The 19,297-nt window shown below is 34.1% G+C and overlaps 1 protein-coding gene across 1 annotated transcript in view; it reads left to right on the top strand.

Moving 5' to 3' along the window:
* The window catches only part of LOC129217073 (dedicator of cytokinesis protein 7-like), a 126,241-nt gene that overhangs the window by 72,093 nt on the left and 34,851 nt on the right, over positions 1–19,297 (top strand). The window contains exons 25-27 of the mRNA XM_054851357.1: positions 5,700–5,812; positions 10,671–10,844; positions 18,663–18,786. Coding sequence (XP_054707332.1) covers positions 5,700–5,812; positions 10,671–10,844; positions 18,663–18,786 — 411 coding nt within the window. The remainder of the gene's footprint in view (positions 1–5,699; positions 5,813–10,670; positions 10,845–18,662; positions 18,787–19,297) is intronic.

Raw genomic sequence — 19,297 nt, 5'->3', positions numbered from 1 at the left:
GTTTTATGGGTATACAGAGTAGTAGGGATGAAAAGTTACTTCATTTAAGACAGAAAAGTGGCTAATTGGTACTTGAAAAAACAAAAATGTTTTTTTTTCTTTTTTAAACTACAGTGAAACCTCCGAATAGCGGACAGTCAAGGGACTAGAAGTTTTGTCCGTTATTGGGAGGTGTCCGCTATTAGGAGGAACTACTTAATTTACCTTTTTCAAAATGGCCTGTTATTCCCTTTGAAGAACACAATCGAAACAATTGCAAAAGGTTTACTACATTTTACGTCAAGTGTAATTAATCTGTTTTTTCTTAATAAAGGTATACTGACAGCACACACTTGTCTTAAAAAGCATTTAATCAATTAAAGTAATCAGTTAAAACAGTTTGACATCTCTTTTTGCATTACAAGCCTGTTTCTCAATATATTTAAATCATTTACCTTAGCAAGTCCTTCAGTGTCCCCTTTGCTCAGGAAAAAGTTTTCAATTCTTCACTGTATTTCAATGCTTCCGAAAAGTTTCTAATTGTGCACAATTTTCTAATTTCTTCTTTATCTTTTAAGACTTCGCTGATTTGAGTTTTCCCAACTTGAAAACGATCGGCAAAACAACGCACACTTATTTTTCTTTTTCGGCAACATCCAAAACATTAATTTTTTCTTTCAATGTCAGTCTCTTTCTTTTAGTTGCCATTTTAAAACTCAAATAATATTGTCACACAAAAAATTCAACTAAATAAACACACCTTTAGGAAAGTTTGCAACTGCAAAGCTACGATTGCTGCATGAAAATTTGATTCGCTTGCCTCTCACTTCATCTCAGGGTATGAATATCCCATTACCAACGGTGGCGGCGGTGATTCGGCGGAGCAACCCCCCCCCCCCCACACACACATTTTTTATGGTTAACTTATTTATTTTATCTCGAGTATCACTATTGCATGATTGACAGTTGGCAATTTGACCTTGAATATGGACAAATCTTTTTCATGTCTAAAAATTAAACAACCCAACGAAACTACGGCGCCATAAAGCCTACTACTACCGGCGCCGGTCTGCTCAATTGCATCTCCCGAGAGCCCCAGTTAGAAAAAGCGCCCAGTTTCCTCTTTTTTATCTTAACTTTTGAATAGTTATTATGTAAAAAATAAAAATTCATTAAAATCTTAAGAAAAACTTACGTTAATTGTTAGACTGACATCAGTTTTCACTTATCTGCTTCAATACTCTCAAAACTAGCCGTAACAAAATTATGACTTTTTTTTCTTTTTCATTTTTTGCTGCCCGCAAAAAGTACCATGTCTTTTAGTTCTTTTTTTTTCTGCCCCCCAACTTTTTTAAGCCCCAATCGCTGCCTCTGCCCATTACCACCCTTTTAATTCCAAGAAACAGTGATAAGGAAATGACGGGGAGGGGGGGAGGATATCAGTTGTGGAGGGTGAAAAGCTTTATAAGGCAAGCAAGTTACTAAGATATTCTGTGTAAAGGAAAAAAAAAACCGTAAGTGCTACGATCGCAAGGGAACTTTTTTGTGAAATAACTGTCCGTTATTCGGAGTGTCCGTTATTCAGAGTGAATTACATGGAATGGCCTATATTAAGGGACTGGGACTTGCAAAAATGTCTGTTAATTAGAGGTGTCTGTTATTCGGTAGTGTCCGTTAAGGGAGGTTTCACTGTATCATTTTTTGAGACATTTTAAAAATGTAATTTCCTGCTGCAATGTTTTCATTAATATGCAATGTTTTCATTATAAATATCTCTAATATATGCCTAAGTTTTTCATTCTTGTTCTTGAAATAAGATTGGTATGAAACCGTGTCGGGAACACCATTTGTGTGTATGAAGTATGAAGTGAAAAAGGGGAGCACTTGAAACGAGCGCGAGCTCTGTGACCACTGGTCTATTGTACTGTCCCTGCTTTGACCACTAGTAGAGTCCAATAACAGAAGCAAATTTCAGCAGTTGCAACACAAGACTTTTTTGATCTCATTCCTACTCAAACTAAGCAGTTCCGTGGATCTAAACCAGGGAGGCTGCCGGTTGAGAGTTTTAGCCTGTCTTTGAAAGTCAGACTAAAGCCATAGATCATACAATTCACCCATAAGTAGGTTCTTTGCAGTAATCCTTACAGCATTGAAAGGCAGACAGCATAGGCGGATTTAGAACTCAGTTCCTGGGGGGGGGGGGCAGCATTTTTTTTTCAGCATTATCAGTTGTATTGATTACAACTGGCTGGATTTAGACTTAGTGTGCCCCTAAGCTATTTCAGGGTTTGGGTCTCTTTAGTAGTCTGGTCAACTTTTCTATCGGTGGCAAAAAAGGCCATTTTTTAGAGTCCCCCCCCCCCCCCATGCATTATACATAAGGTCTAAGGTGGAAAATTTAAGTAGGGGATTTTTTTAGTAGGGGATAGAATATCTCCTTTTAAGTAGGGGATAGAATATCTCTAATTTTAGGGAGTCCGGGGGTTGCTCCCCCGGAGGAATTTTTGTAAAATAGATATAAAATTCTGCATTTTGAAGCCTTAGAAGGGGTAATTTGAACTACTAAAATCTCGGAGACAAATAGCAAAACACTCTTTTGCAAATTACAATAATACACAGTAAAAATTGTTTTCGGGTTGACAAATCAATTACAGCAGTTCTCAGAAAGAAAAAGCGAGAAAGAATAGAAGATTATGCATTGTTATTTGCTTACTTCGGCTGTCGGTTCAATTCAATCAGTTTTTGATCACACGCCTCCAACCCACCGACAAATACAACAATGAATTAAATACAAAATGATCAATAGTAAAATGCTTTAAAAGAAATGGTGTATAGATTTCGAAAATAGGCCCATTTGGACAATTCATAATTTATACACTTGATAAGAAATAAAGTTGAAGCACACTTTGCTTAGGAATTTCAAAGACTCATCTAATTCATTTGAAGGACTCGATAACAGTTAAAATTATTTAAGGCACTTAAATTGGCCTTTCCAGTCTCTGAAATTTAGTACTTGAGGGTACTGTTTTACAGTATTGTTCTAACTTCGTAAGAAACAACTATTTTAAGTTCAGGGCCTCGGTGGCCGAGCGGTATTGCTCAGCAACTGCTTGCATGCAGAGAGGCGCGAGTTCGATTCCCGCTCACTGCCCTGGGTGTTCCTCTGATTTCCTTGCATTGTAATAAATCCGAATTGTGCTATCTGTCTTATGTGTCTGAACAAAAGTCGGACTTCCACCTAAAACGGGACTCAGTCAAACGGAAGTCGCTCATATTAGCCTCAAAAGCGGATTAACGCCTTCGTTATTCATTATCTTGGGTGCTCCAAGGGGCATCAGGAACAACAACATTTTTTTAAGTTTAAAAGAAAACTATTGATTTTCATTACAACAACTTTTTATTTTCAACTACAAGTAGTGCAAAAAACGAAAAAAAAATGAAGGTAGTGGTTTTTTTTTTCCTCTTCTGGGCTGAACAAATCAACAATATGCAGAAGAAATAAGATAAACGCAAGGATTACAAAATGATTTCCAAACTTACTGCATTCGGGATTAAATAAACAGCAATATATGAAACATGTGAGTCACAAAAATTTATCTCAAGTAATATGCTACAGAAACGGGAGAACCATGATTTTTATATTTGGATGTGGCAAGTAGCTAAATTTGACACATTTTGGCATTTCTCCCTTACCCCCCATCATTTGTTATAAATTTTTAAATTTATGGTTTGTATCCACACTTTTCCAAATTTTCAAGGTTTTCAAGCATTTTAAAATGGAATTTATTTTTTCAAGTACTTTTCTTCTTTTCTTTCAAGAACAAATCATGAAATTTTCCGGAGTTGGGGGCCTTCAACAAAGCGGGCGCCCTCATCTATAGTTTGTTTAGTTTATAGGTAAATCCGGTTGTTTTGCTAAAATCTTTGTTTCAGTTTCCAATTTGTTGAAACAGTAGTTGATTATTTTAATTATAGCAGCTGATTACTCATATTTTCACTGATATACTTGCTCTAATGGTTTTCAATTCAAAGTAGTAGTTTTCGACACATTTCAACAACCCGGTGACAGCTTTACTCTTTGTAATACAGTGTACGATGCCCCCCCCCCCCCATCAGAAAAGGACAGTAGCTATTTCTCTTCATTTTCACTTTTGAACTTTTCAAAAAAGGAAAAAAAAATCATGATTTTTTCTTTTCACATTTTTGAAGGTGTGTTGTTACCATGTATAAAGTCCTCCCAAGACTGGAGGGGCATTGACCCCCCTTGACCCTTCATAAATCCGCCTATGGCAGACAGAGGGCAGACTCAGGTCCCACAAATGGTACATTGGAATCTTGCATAGGGTTTATGTGTAACTGGAGAGAGCTTCGCTTGTCCAGAAGATCCCGCTCATATATCATGCCACTGAGATATGTCTAATCGCATAATTTAATATTAATACTATTTTCCTTGTTTTATGACTATTTTGCAGATTATTTTTCATTTAAAAAGCTACTAAAATGACTATTTTTAGGACCATAACTCAGTGGCAGCCCTGTTAAGGCGCTGATGCATGACACAAGTAGTTTTTGCTGCCCAGTTTCTCCCAGATGGAGGCATCTGGGCTCTCTTTGATGCAAAATTACACGAGGAGTTTGTTTGCCAAGGGAATTCTAAGCCAAACAAATACCCAAGTGATATTTTACAAGCCCCATAATCATAAGACATGAACGCTGATGATTTTCTGCATCTCAAAACTCCACCGACTGGCCACCTCAGGCAGGCTTGAACCTGGATCCAAGGCGTAGAAGGCAAGCACCTTACCATCATGCCATCATCCAGCTCTCCCACACATTTAGTTACTCAGAAAAGAAGGAAAGGTCTGGAAGCCATGGGCTCTTGGAGTAAATGGTTATTAAAAGAAAAAAGAAAAATATTCCTTTGGGAAAATTAAGTGGACAGAGCAAGAAATGTTTTTATTTATTTATTTATTTTTTTTTTTTTGTCTCACTTGGGATTGTGAGCTGTTTTTGATACTAAACATCTCAAATATAGGAGTACTAAAGCCACCACTGAAGTAAATGCGTGCTGCTGTGTTTTAAGTAAGAAAGGATGCTAAGGATCAGGAATTGATATGGAACTAACATATTGACATCTTTTTTTCTTTCCTTTCTTTCTTTATTTTTTTATGATTTTTTTTTTTTTTTTAGTGTTTGAAAAATTTTAATGACTGTCATACAAAAAGGCTGTGACAGGTATATGTAAGATGTTTGTGTTGTAAGTTATTTATCTGCAAAAACCCAAGCTCATCAAATTAGAAGATTGAAAAACAATAAGTAATACATTAACCTGGAACATACATTTAATTTTATTAAATATCTAATGATAATATTGAATAAAACAGTTGATCACAGTAATTGATTAGCAGTTAATTGTATGTAATGGTGATATTTAATAAAGATAAATGCTAGGGAAAATGCCACAAAATTATTTTAGCGCTAGTGTGCCTTAACGACATTGTTTTATCATGTAATAACTTTTTGTGGGATTGTAAACATTCTATTTTTTTTTTTTAATTTCTTTCAGGTATTTTTCTTTTGTAGAAATAGTTTTTTATAACAATGAACCTAATTTAAATTTTGCTTTCTTGCATAAAACATTGTGTTGCAATTTTTATAAGACTGTTTTCTAGTAAGTGATTATAAGTAAAAAAAATTTTAATGTTGGAATTTGGTTCTAGGTCATGATGCTGAAAATGAATCTGATTATAGATTAAGTCATGAAGTAGCATCTGCTATTTCAACATCTAGTGTTCCAGTAAAGTCTTCATCAAAATCATATGATATATTTCAGGTATTATTGAAATTCATTTGGTTTTTTAAATCCAAAATGCAGCGTGAGCACAAATAATGGACTTGATTTCAAAAAATCATACTTTCAAAACTACAGCACATTGCAAAAAGTGATACATAAATGTAAAGAGAACTAGGGTACGGCACCAGTCACAGACATGCTTAAGACATCACTCTCAAGTTAACTCAATTTTCTGAGCCAGTTTAGACTTTTAAAACTATGTCTCTCATCTAACAACATCTCATCTAACGTTTGGCTGCTTCAGGATCCACTGAGTCGGTTAATTCTATTTTTATTTGCACACTTTTGAAAAAAGTTCGACCCCCAGTAATAGTCACCGAAGAACCTGATGATACCCAGCAAGAGACAGCATGACAAATGGACAAAATTCCCTTTTCCAATGTGCAAAAGGTCTTTATTTTTAGAATGAAAGCCTAATCAAATTAAAATGAACATGAAACACCAGCTGACCTCGTGGTGGTTGTTCATAACCTTCTACTACTGCCTTATAAATACCAACTGGGCAAGAGACGTTCCATTTCAGTAGCACACCAGAAAAAAAGTTTTTAGGGGGAGGGGGACATATCGGAAAAGGGAAGAAATTTTTTTCTTATAGAAAAAGGGGGTCCGGGGGTTCCCCCCTGTAAAATTTTTGAAACTTGTAGCTTTAAAAACGCAATTTTAGACTTTGCTCGCTGATGTTAGGGAAACACAATATGCATGGGTCTCAGCGGAAAAGTTTCTAGAAATTGAAGCTTTAAAAACGCCATTGTAAGCCATATTTATCGACGTTAGGGTAATGGATAGAGCTTAAGGACTGTCCTCGATTGATTTTTATTTTGGTCGAAATCAATTCCTCCCCCCCCCCCTTGCAAGTTTTTGAAATTGAAGTTTAAAAAATGCAATTTCAGACAAACATTGAAGATTTTACGGGAAGAAGGTCCGGAAGCTCTTCCATGGTAATATTTTCAAAACTAAGGTGCTAAAAACTAAAGCAATGTTTTATCTTCTGAGGCAATTTATGATAGTGGAGAAAGGTGTTATAGGGACCCTTGCCTGAATTATTTTCTGAAATTCAAGTCTTAAAAAGGTGATTGTAAGGCCATATTTTGTAATATTAGGGCCAATAATTTTTTGAAATTAAAGCTCTAAAAACGCAATTTTAAGTGATTTTCGATGCCGTTCGGTAATAAAGGGCTTTCCCCTAAAAAATTCGTGAAATTGAAGACCTGAAAACGAAGTTTCAGATTGTTGGGGGATTTGTCTTCTGTTTTTACCTTAAGTTCATTAAACTAAATAAAAGGCCTACAGAACCCAACATCAAAAAACCATGCAGTCTGCCGTAAGAAATAAAACATACTCAAATAGTTTAAATAAATAACATTTATTTAGAAAATATCAGTTTACATCATAAAAAACATTTGGTTAAAGACCCAAATAATTTAGACTATAAACGCCCAATTATCACAGAAATTTCATAGTTGACTCGTTTGACAAACAAAATATTTGAAAAACACGAAACGTATTAAAGAAATTGTAAAATGTCACCTTCTTGTGCCAAATACACATGTCCACTGTGCCGAAGACTTATTGAGCACAGCATCAATAGCATAAACCAACAGTATTGACAATCCAGCTAACAGTCCCACCATTCATCACCTGATAGGCTTGCTTGGGTTGAGAAGAACGTCCCTCATCCGCAGAAACAACGATTAGATCACACACCGGAATATGACTAGGAACCTTGGGAGATCTCGTCAGTATCACCAGGAAATTCAACTAGGAACACCACACCGTTGTTCATCGATGATTCACACAGAGGGAAGTCTCAATTCCATCGTAGAAGCACCGGTTAGTTGGTAGGAATACTGGCCATATTTATGACTTAGGCCTAGTTACTGACAGCTACTTATATCTGTCAACGCCTGCAAACATCTTCCGCAATGGTGACATTTTAAACCACATTAAGTGAGTTATTTAAAACTTGTAAACAACATTAAACACAGAATAAAACTTATTTCATGCACTGCATGAATCCAAAAATTTTACTTCAACAGCAACTTCAGCACGCCTTAACTTCCATCAACGACAACCCAACACTGTTGCCAACACGGCAAAGACCAATCCCTGATTGTTCAACAAAAATGGCAAGATGCCAATATGAGAAATAAGTATGAGTAATCAAGCACTGAAATATTTTGAACAACCTATTTATACGTTTCATGACCGCTATACGTCATCCTATGACACACCCTACTTTGCATTGAAGATATACATCTCAACTATTCCTGATTGAGTGATTTAACAATCTTTATTCGTTCTTTCGGCTCAGAGTAGCCAAAAACATCACAACCATCGGGTGTCACGGATGATTCTGACGTTGCACGATCGTGCCCGAATCAATTTCAGTTATCAGTTGCTGGGACACGGGACGCGGAGTGGAGGTAAGTTTCAAAAATACACTTAAACATTTGAAATTTAATTAAAAGTACTCCAAGATATTACATAAAGGCTTATAAGCCCAACACAGATGCTCCACATAATGCTTCCGGTGTGTCTGAGGGAAGAGGAGTGGGGCTTCAGAGGAGCAGCATTTTCTTATTTTCAGACGAACTAGAAAAAAAAGAGAAGAAATAGGACAAGGGGGAGGGGGGTGATTAGCTGATCAATGAGCTGTAACTTTTAAATATTTTTAATTCAAAGATTTACTTTTGAAAGGAATTAAGATTTCCCCTAACATTACTATTAATTTATAAAAATTGCTTTGTTTTAAAAAGAAGTATTCTTATCTTTTCATCAATAATAAAGAATGCTTTTGAAAAACATTCAACTCAGCATTTGGGGTGGGGGGATGAGCCCCGTGGGCCCCCTTTTCCGGTTGCATCACTGTTCTGTTTTGACCTGTCTATTACATGGTTGTAAATTCATTCATGTGAGCACCAGTTAAACTATTAGAAGTAAATTTCGCTTTAAGAAAAACTTTGGAAATGCAGCAACATTTCCTCTCTTTCTCGAAAACACTAATTTTTTTGGGCATGTAATCCCAGTTTACTACCTAAATTTATTAAACTAGGATTACAGGATTTTAGTAAACTAGATCTATCTATATATATATATTGGGAGGGGGGGGGGGGTCATCATCACTTTGGGATCAGGTACAAGGACCTCTTCTGGGCTTCTGATTGCGCCGCTGTGGCGCAGTTTAAAAACAGATAAACTACGGGTTGAAATTACTAATTGGTAGTTGACTACAAAATACAACTTTTACATATAATTCATTACAATTTCATTGGTAGTATACAAATTGCATTTTATTATTTAAAAATAATTTATATATCATTTGAAAAACAATTTATACAAATCTTTTGCTTAAAAACTAGGTTGGCAAATTAAAAAACTCTGCCTATGACTCAAAAAAAAGTAGGGGGCACTTGCCCCCTTAAGCTCACCCCCCCCCCCCCCCCCCCCCCCCCCCCGAGTTTACGCCTGTGCTGCTGTTTCTTTTATGGGGTTATGTCAAAAAGGCTGTTAAACAACTTCTGATGCCGAAAACATTTCAAAGGCTTCAAGAGTGCATTTTTGCAGCATTACGAACTATTAGTAATGTAATACTCCAAAATATGTTGAATAAACTGGATTATAGATTGGATTTAGTCATTTAACAAAAGACTCCAGCATTGAACATTTGTTATTGAAAATTTATCCCCATGTACTCACACATTGCACATTTGTATACATAAACTTTCTTGTGGAACAAGACTTAGTGTATTTTCTTAAATTTTATGAGTCACTTAATGTCATATGTGCAATAGTTTTGAAAATGTGATTTTTTGAAATCAGGCACAGATATGGGGGGTACAGATGAGCAAACTAAATAATTTATGAAATGTGAAGAAAATAAAAGTTGTCCAAAAATAATTCTTGAAATGACACAGCAATTTTCTCAAACCTTAAGAGAAAAAATATACAAAATTTGGCCAGTTTATCACTTTTCATCAGTCTCAGTTCATTTCTTACTTAAATTTCCATTATTTTAATGGTGTATTCGTACTAAAAATTCCATCAGCTTACTTTATTTTATTTCTTTTTTATTCTGAGCAATCAAAATTGTTTATTGTTGTAACTTGGTCCAAATCCTGATGTTTATCTCTAAATGATGTTTATTATGTAAATAGTAAGTGGCATATTTTTAGCATTAAACCAAAAAAAAAAAAAAAAACTAATCAAAAGCCCATTATTTTCCGAAATCTTTCCATTATTTGTTGAAAGACATTGGTTCTAATAGCTTTTCTGGACTTTCTGGTGAAAATAAGCATGTGTAATTAGGTCCTTTTTCTGATTGTACAAAAATGTTTCAGCCAATATCTTTACAGTGTTACTTGCTTTCTAAACAACATATAATAAGCAGCAGAAAATGTTCTAAAGGATGAAAGGGAGAAAAAAAATTCCCAAGAATACTTTTAACTTAAAATGATAAACTTACTGCTCCGTTTGAAATGATTTTTACTAAGTGAAAAAGTTTGTTGATCCTAAATGCCTTGCAAATACCATTTTCTGTTTGTTTATTCATTAGCCTTTTACTATTTAAGTTGTGGTAAAATATCTTCTGGCATTAAAATAATATGTTGCATCGTGGCAGGTAACAAGAGTTTATCTGCAGATTTTATGCTCTCAATTTTTTTCCCCGGTGAAATACAAACAAGGATCATGCCAATGAATTTTAGTTCCTAACACCATACTTCTGTCTCAAAATTTTGTATTACTGTTTTCAAAAGTTCAGTCACTATGGTTAGCATTAGTATTATTACTAGTTTTATTTATTTTTTAGTATCTTATTTCTTCGTTTATTTATTTTTAGAACCACAAACAGCTGAAAGAAGATCAAACTAGACATTTACTTACTTGTGTTTTGTGGGTGCTAAAGAATGTTGACAAGAAAGTCTTGAGAAATTGGTGGAGTGAATTAAAACCCCGGAGATTGCATCAGTTACTCGAAATAATGTATATCAGCATTTCTTGTTTTGAGTATAAGGTGAGAACTATTAATTTAATTTTATTCTATGAGGGTTGTCCTTAAAATAAGTTTCCCTATTTTTTTTCACAATGAAAAAAATGTTTGCTTACATCAAGTAATGCATCATTGGAAAGCTTGGACTTTAAACTACTTTTCAACGTATTCCCATTGACTTCAATTCACTTTTTCATCTGGGTAACCATCTTTTTTTATGCCTTTGTCATAGAAGTTTCCCGCCACGCTGCGAAGGTAATTCAGAACCTCTTCTTTCAGCTCTGCTCCGGTTGCAAAATTTGTACTGCCCATATGTTTTTTCAAACCAGGAATGGGAGGATAAGCGCTATGGGCCAGCTCCGGGCTGTAAGGAGGGTGTAAGATTTTCTCCCATCCGAAATCCATTATGAGCGAGGTGGTTATGCAGGCTGTGTGTGGATGACCGTTGTCCTGATGAAAGCAGACTCCTTTCGTCAGCATGCTCCTTATCTTGTTCTATATGGCTCACTTTCCTTTGGCACATAAAAAAATGTATCACTGATCGCAGTTCACATTTCTCTGGAGAAGAAATCGGGAGCTCCATTCTTAATGGCTGCCAAAACCGCACTAAAGGTCTCAACGAGTTCAACAGAGTGAGGATGTGGAGGGGAGAGACCAAGCTACCTGCTAGGGTTGCCAGATTGCGTGTAACAGCGATTTGCACGCTCGTGGCAATTAGGGAAACTTACTTTACGGACAACCCTCCTATATCTGATATATTATGTATTTCAAACCCCAGAAAAACCTGACTTATATGTTCTTCCTTTTTTTTGAAAAAAAAATTTCCTTCATCAATTAAAATGTTTTTACTGTCATTTGCCAAACGCTAGATTTTAATGATTTCATGAATTTTTCACAATAAAATTTTTTCTACTTTTTTTTTCTTCTTTTTACTTCACAGAGAAGTAGTACCGTAGAGACTCACGATTGCTTGCAGGACATTTTTTCTTTACTTATGGTTCTGGAGAAAACTGATTAGAAAAAGCTGATCTAGAAAAACACTTGCCTTAAAAAACTGTAAAAGGGTTTTATTTGTTTAATTTGTTTTCATGCTGTAGTGAAGGTTAAATTTAAAGATTTTATTTTATTTTGTTTTACAGACAGAATTACAAATATTAAACAAATTATAAATAACAAATGATGATAAAAAGGAAAAATGCAAACAGCTATTAAGTAGGAATAGAAAAAGAGTGAATCCAGAGCTCATCAGCCGTGGAGGATTCATTAATTATGGTCAAAAGACCAAAATTTTAACTAAAAACTGGAAGAGAATGTTTAAGCTCCAGTACATGTAATATAGAGTAACAATGGGCAAACGCACCAATTGCTAAGCTAAAAACAATAAACTAGAGCTCAAACCTAAAACTAAAAGCAGGGGGTTTCGTCTCGACTAATTAGGAAAACAAGTTCCGATAATTAGCCTTCCACGGGACAGTACCTGCCTATAACAAAATTGTCTTACCTTGAAATCCATGTAAACAAAATCATATCCATTGCTCAACCTGATTAAAAAACCATTCCATTTGTCAACAAAACATTAAAAACATAAAACCATATCCAGAAAACAGTTCATAGACATACCGAGTCGCCTGTTTCGCACGTGTAAAATTCATCCACCCCGGTGATTCATCCTCCAAACTTAATGAATCCTCCATCATCAAAAAATTTGCTGCTGCTTACAAACTTTTTAAATTGCCACGTCCTGATTCTGTTAACTTACCTTACTTATATGCAATTCCAAAATTTCATAAAACACCTGTTGGATTTCGCTTTATTTGCTCTGCCACCAACACCATTGGAAAAAATCTGAGTGTAAAGCTTGAACAGTTTCTCAAAAAAATTCTTGAACAACTTAAACTTCAACAAATGAATTGGTTCTGGATTGTTAATAGTAGTGTTGAAGTCATCAATTTACTTAATATGCTTGATATAAATTACTTAGAAACTTTTGATTTTGAAAACCTCTTCACCAATATCCCACTCATTGAACTTTTTTCCTCTGTTTCAGAACTTTTTAATTCAGTCAAGGATTCCCTTGATTTTAATGAATTGTTTTTTCTTGGTCTTTTTAAATTTTGTATTTTCAATAATTTTTTCAAAAATGGTAATTCATGTTTTCTACAAATTAATGGCATAGCAATGGGAGCTAATTTTAGGTCTACATTAGCCAACCATTTTCTTTTATATTATGAGAGAAAATATTTAATTGACAATCCTTCCTCTACACCTCTTTGTTGCAGATACATTGATGACCTTTTGTGTATAAATTTTCCTAATTTTTCTAAACTTAGCAAAACTATTTATCATAGTTCTTTAACGCTCAAAAAGACCAGTTCTAATCAAAATAGCTTTAATTTCTTGGATGTCAACATACAAATTGACTCAAATTGTTCCACTATGATAAAAGACATGAATTCAATTTCACAGTTAGCAGCTTACAAGATTTTTCCTCCTGCCTAAGTAAAAAGGTTTTTATCGGCATTATTGTTTCGCAAACTATCAGAATTAAAAGAATTTGCAATACCATTTCTGCATTTAAGCAAGAAATTTCAGTACTCAAAAACTTACTTTTTAATAATAACTTCCCTAAAAATCTAGTTGAAAACATTTGCTTAAGTATAGCCGTCGATGAACATTTCGCTTCCTTTGAAACTGTTTAACTGTGTAAATGTATGATACAACCGTGACAAACCATTTTTTATGAATCACCGGGGTGGATGAATTTTACACGTGCGAAACAGGCGACTCGGTATGTCTATGGACTGTTTTCTGGATATGGTTTTATGTTTTTAATGTTTTGTTGACAAATGGAATGGTTTTTTATCAGGTTGAACAATGGATATGATTTTGTTTACGTGGATTTCAAGGTAAGACAATTTTGTTATAGGCAGGTACTGTCCCGTGGAAGGCTAATTATCGGAACTTGTTTTCCTAATTAGTCGAGACGAAACCCCCTGCTTTTAGTTTTAGGTTTGAGCTCTAGTTTATTGTTTTTAGCTTAGCAAGTGGTGCGTTAGCCCATTGTTACTCTATATTACATGTACTGGAGCTTAAACATTCTCTTCTAGTTTTTAGTTAAAATTTTGGTCTTTTGACCATAATTAATGAATCCTCCACGGCTGATGAGCTCTGGATTCACTCTTTATCTATTCCTACTTAATAGCTGTTTGCATTTTTCCTTTTTATCATCATTTGTTATTTATAATTTGTTTAATATTTGTAATTCTGTTTGCTTAATTTTATACTTACTTGGCTTTTTAGTTTTGCTGCGTTGCGCATCTATGGGCTCTTGGTGTGGTCTTTTGAATATATTTTTCACTTTTATTATTATATATATATATATATATATATACATTAATTTTATTTATTTATTTTTCCACTTTTTTAACAGTATAGTTTTCTTTATTTTACACTAGCAGTGCCCACATGGCTCTGCTCGCAGTAAAACATTAAAAGGTCATTTGGTTCGCCTGTATATTTACAATTAGTGGATGATAAATTTCTCACCAATTTGCTAATGATAATTTGCTCGCGCACGTTATGGTAAATTGCTCCTCCATATTACGGAAGTTTACTTGTCCATGCTATGATAATTTGCTCATTAAAATGAGCTTAAAACTAGAATAAAATGAGGGCAAAATCAAATTTTCAAAAAATTGCTTCAAGGTGCTCATCCCTATGCTGCGAACTAATTTTGTGCTAAATTTCACGAAAATCGCCCGAATGGTCTAGGCGCTATGCGCATAACAGACATCCAGACATACAGACTTTACTGTTTATTATTAGTAAAGATTTATAAACCATACATATGCCGTACCATAAATGTGTGAACAAAATTTTCTTCAAAATATTTAAACATTTTAAATTTACTTTTGCTTTCATAATATGACGTCGAGTGAAACTTCTCTAACTGACCACCTATTCAAATGACAAAAATTTGATTGAACAGAATTTTGCCCCATTAATTTGACGCTATATATATATATATATCTATATATATAAAAATCTCGTGTCACAATGTTTGTTCGGGGTAAACTCCGAAATTACTGAACCGATTTTTATCAAATTTCATACGTATCTGTAATTTGGTCCAACTTAAAAGATAGGATGGTTTTTATAATTTTTTATCACAAATAAAATGTTTATTATGCATTAATAATGTACATTGATTATTTGGTTTTGTAAATTCTTACTAGATGGTGCTGTAAGTGAATTTACCCTCAAATATTTTATTCTTATGTTGATTAGAATTTACAAATGATACTATGGATGATAGGGAAATGATACGGATATTGATGATTATTAACAATATCGCCGAAGAAAGGAGGAGTATGGAGGCCTCACTTTTCAATCTAAATATCAAATTCTACAAAGCAAGTTGAAATTGATAAGCATCGGGTAGTTCCATACTCACCACTGCTTTTAAAAACGTATGACGCTCATATAAATGTCAAGTTTTGCAGTTCTGTAACAGCATTAAATACTTTGTGAAATACGTTATTAAAGGACCTTATTACAGGTCCTCAACAATTTTATTTGGATATCAAGTATCTGGGTAAAAAGTTTGAATGCTACAAACATCATGAATGCAGACTTCTCACTGTTGCGAAAAATATTTTTAGCTCCCAGTTTAAAGATTAACTGAGCGTATTTATTAAGTATATCCGCTTCAAGTCAGTTACGTTCCGGTTCCATTGCCAAATCTCTGAGAGAGAGTGGAAGAGCCTCTGGATTCCGAAGCTTTACCGGAATCGCAGACGAGTTAGGTTTGTGATACTTGCTTACAAGTCTGTCTTACCTTTTGCCATGATTGCAACATTACTGTTGGAGCTTTCTTGGAAAAATAGAGAGGTGTCAAGCTTTCTGTTCAACTTACCAACATTTATTCTGAAGGTCCAGGGGGATAGTACTGAATTCTTTAAAAAAAATTCAGGATAATTTTAGGAAGCTTAAAGAATTTTAGTGATGAATTGACTTCAATACCTTCGTCATGGACTGTCCAGATTGACGTGACTCCCAATAGGAGCAAATGAGTCTCTGGATTCCGTAATTTTCCAAAAGTAACAAGCAAGTAGAATTCTTTAAGCACACTTGCAAGTCTTTCTTAGATGTGGCTATGGTTGCGATAATGCTTTTGGTACTTTCTTGGTGAGTCAAAAAATGTGCCAAGCTATTACTTTTAATCATACTTCGGTTCTCTCTAAAGGTTTCAAAGAATTGATTGTCTTGAATCGGAGAGGTTTCGATATTTCTTCTGAAAGACTCCAGGATAATTTTAGGAAGGTTTCTGACTTTTAGTGGGATATGCTCCTATTTTTTTCAAAGATATGTTACTGGCAGAAACAGGAAATATTCGCTGCCCATTATTTTTCAGGACGCTTCTTAATTGTTTTTACAGTGTTGAATAAAATCAAAAAAATCACGGAAGCCACGCAAGCAAAAACACAACATTCATCAATCTTGAGCATAATTAAAAAATAAAGCCAAGACATTGGGATTAAAACTCCATCCAAAACAAAACTGCATCCAAAATAAAGTGAATAATGCTTTTGCGTTTGTTTTCGTTAAACGTTCCCGAACAGACGGGAATATTTGCGGTCCGTTAATTGTCGAGTGTTTAATACATATCACGATGCATTTCGCGAATTGTAATTATTGGTAGCACACAATCATTTAAAGTTGCCTTTTCTGATGCAGGTTTTGCATAACGAGAAACAGTATTCGTCAACTGTTTAAAATAATTTTGACTACATAATATCCAACACAATCATCATTTTTGTGGGGAACATATATAAATTTTATGCTTGATATGTACTCCATTGAGTTAAACAAGCATACCAATGTCCAAATCTAGATTTTACACCAAAGATGTACAATAAAGCTTTAGTGTTGATTGAAGATTTATGCATTTTAATTTCAAATTTGGTTTTTAGTCATTATGGTGTGATATCACCTCATCGATTGGTCACCTACTTTGTTGACGCTGAGTTGCAACGAGAAAAAACATTGAAATGACAGTCTTAGCTACAATTGTTGTGAATAATGAGCCATTACTGACATCTGAAAAAAAAATCATAATCAGATTGTGCTGACCGTTGATGCTGAACAAGGCTATACAGTTGTCGATGAAAACAAAGCCATGAACATTCCAACTGAATTTTTAAATTCTATGGAAATATCAAGAATGCTACTAGACGATTTCCGGTTGAAAATTGGTTCACCAATTATTCTTTTTTGCGATTTTAACCCAACTAGATAATGCAACGGTACACGTTTCTTCATCAAAATTTCAACAATTTTGACGGAAAAGTTTAAAGGAGAAATTTTTGTGTTGCCACGTAAGCCATTAATAGCATCATAATTTTCAAACACATTTGTAAGGCTTCGATTTCCGATTTGTTTAGCTTTTGAAAAGACCATAAATTGATTTCAAGACCAAACAATGTCTACTTTCAGTATGGACTTGAAACATACATGTTTTTTTCATGGGCAACTACCTATCGCCTACTCACAAGTGGAAATGTTATACCTATGCGTGTTAGCAAAAGAAAGGTTAAGCAAGAATATTGTTGTGCACAACTCAGTGCTTAGATAATTTTCAGTTTTCAAATAATAGAAACAATAGATCTAAGTCAATGTCATCTATCTCATTTATAGAATTTAATTTTTATATGTTTTTAATGTAGTTAATGTATTTTTTAAAGGTGTTATTGATTACAAACTATAGAGATATCTGAGATAAATGAAATGTAGGGTACATCCTAAAAGTGTATGTTGGTTTATGCTTAATTTCTACGTTCCGATATTTTACAATCAGTTTCGATATTTACTATTACTTTCAAGTTATTTTGCTTTTATTTTTCTCCGAAGTTATACTTGGAAAATTTACTAAAGGTAACTATAGTGCTTTTAACATTGAACATTTAGTTACTGCTTACTCAATTCAATAAGTATTTAATTCATCCGAACACGCCCATTAGCAATCTCTTATGTTTTAAAATTGGCCGGACTATTTTAAGCTTTACTAAAACTATTAATTAGATTCTATCAAAATATTAAGTAAAAGAATATTTTAATCCAACTACTTTGCCACAGCAACGCGTGGCTGGGTCAGCTAGTATATATATATATATATATATATATATATATATATATATATATATATATATATATATATATATATATATATATATATATATATATATATATACTAGCCTTCCATTAAGCCACCTCTCCAGATGCTCTCTCTCTCATTATGACCACATTTTCTTCCTAAATAATTAAAAAGAAAACCTGACTTTTCAATCAAATCTGGATAGAATAATGTATCTGCATTTTTTTAAAAATTTTCTCAAGGAGGTTTAAGCGTGCATGATATTTAGGTATAGTAATAATTGCTCTTCTGATTGCAGTCTTTCCTTCTCCTGATTTTATTAGCTTTTTTCTGTACTTCTGAAATAAACAAAGAAACCGCGGCTGAATAGTACCTGTTTAACATGCATTTTAAGAAATGAAAATTAATTTTAAAAGCCTGAAAATAGAAACCAAACACCCACTGTTTTTGGAAAAAAGAATTTAAAAAATATATTCATTAAAGTTTTTGCAACATAAATTTAACTCTTTGTTCTTGTAGCAATTGAAACATGTTTAAAGATATCTTTGACTAATTTAAAGCAACCACAATTAAGTGACCACCTCCCTTTACGGCCGATTTTTGCAGGAACCAAAGGTTTCTGCTTTAGAGAGGTTTCGCTGTATGTACTAAATGTAAACATTTGTTTGTTCTTAATTTTGTTGCAACAGGGGAAGAAAGCATTATTAAGATGCAGTCAGCAGCATATACAGAAAACATCTGACATAAAATCTCGCTTAGAAGATGTTATATTGGGCCATTCCAGTGCAAGAAGTGAAATGATGAGAAGAAAAGGTATATATATATATACATTTGATCATGATAGTTGTTTTTTTTTAATTTTAGCTACTTTATCAATTACTAATGGTACCCGCACGGCTTTGCCCGTAATAGAAAAATCAAAAGGTATTTTGGTTCACTTGTATATTTACAAATAATGTATGGTGAATCTTCTCGCCAATTGGCTTGTGCCCATGTTATGGAATAGAAAAAGAACCACATCGAATTTTCAAAAAATTGCTTCGAGGTGCACACTTCGATGCTACACACTAACTTTGTGCCAAATTTCATGAAAATCGGCCAAACGGTCTAGGCGCTATGCGCGTCACAGAGATCCAGACATCCTCCGGACAGAGAGACTTTCAGCTTTATTATTAGTAAAGATATAGTCATGTTTAAAAAATGTTGTCATTACTTTTTTACAAGTTCATTAATCTGGTTTAGCAATAGTACAAGTTTTATAAAACAGGGATGAGATTTTTCCGGCTTTTGCCGGCTTTTTCTGTCGGCTTTTAAAACCTTTCCT

This window comes from Uloborus diversus, chromosome 1 (genome assembly GCF_026930045.1).
Source record: "Uloborus diversus isolate 005 chromosome 1, Udiv.v.3.1, whole genome shotgun sequence".
Taxonomy (NCBI): domain Eukaryota; kingdom Metazoa; phylum Arthropoda; class Arachnida; order Araneae; family Uloboridae; genus Uloborus; species Uloborus diversus.
The sequence above is the reverse complement of the archived record's forward strand: the minus strand, read 5'-3'. Positions and strand labels throughout refer to the sequence as shown.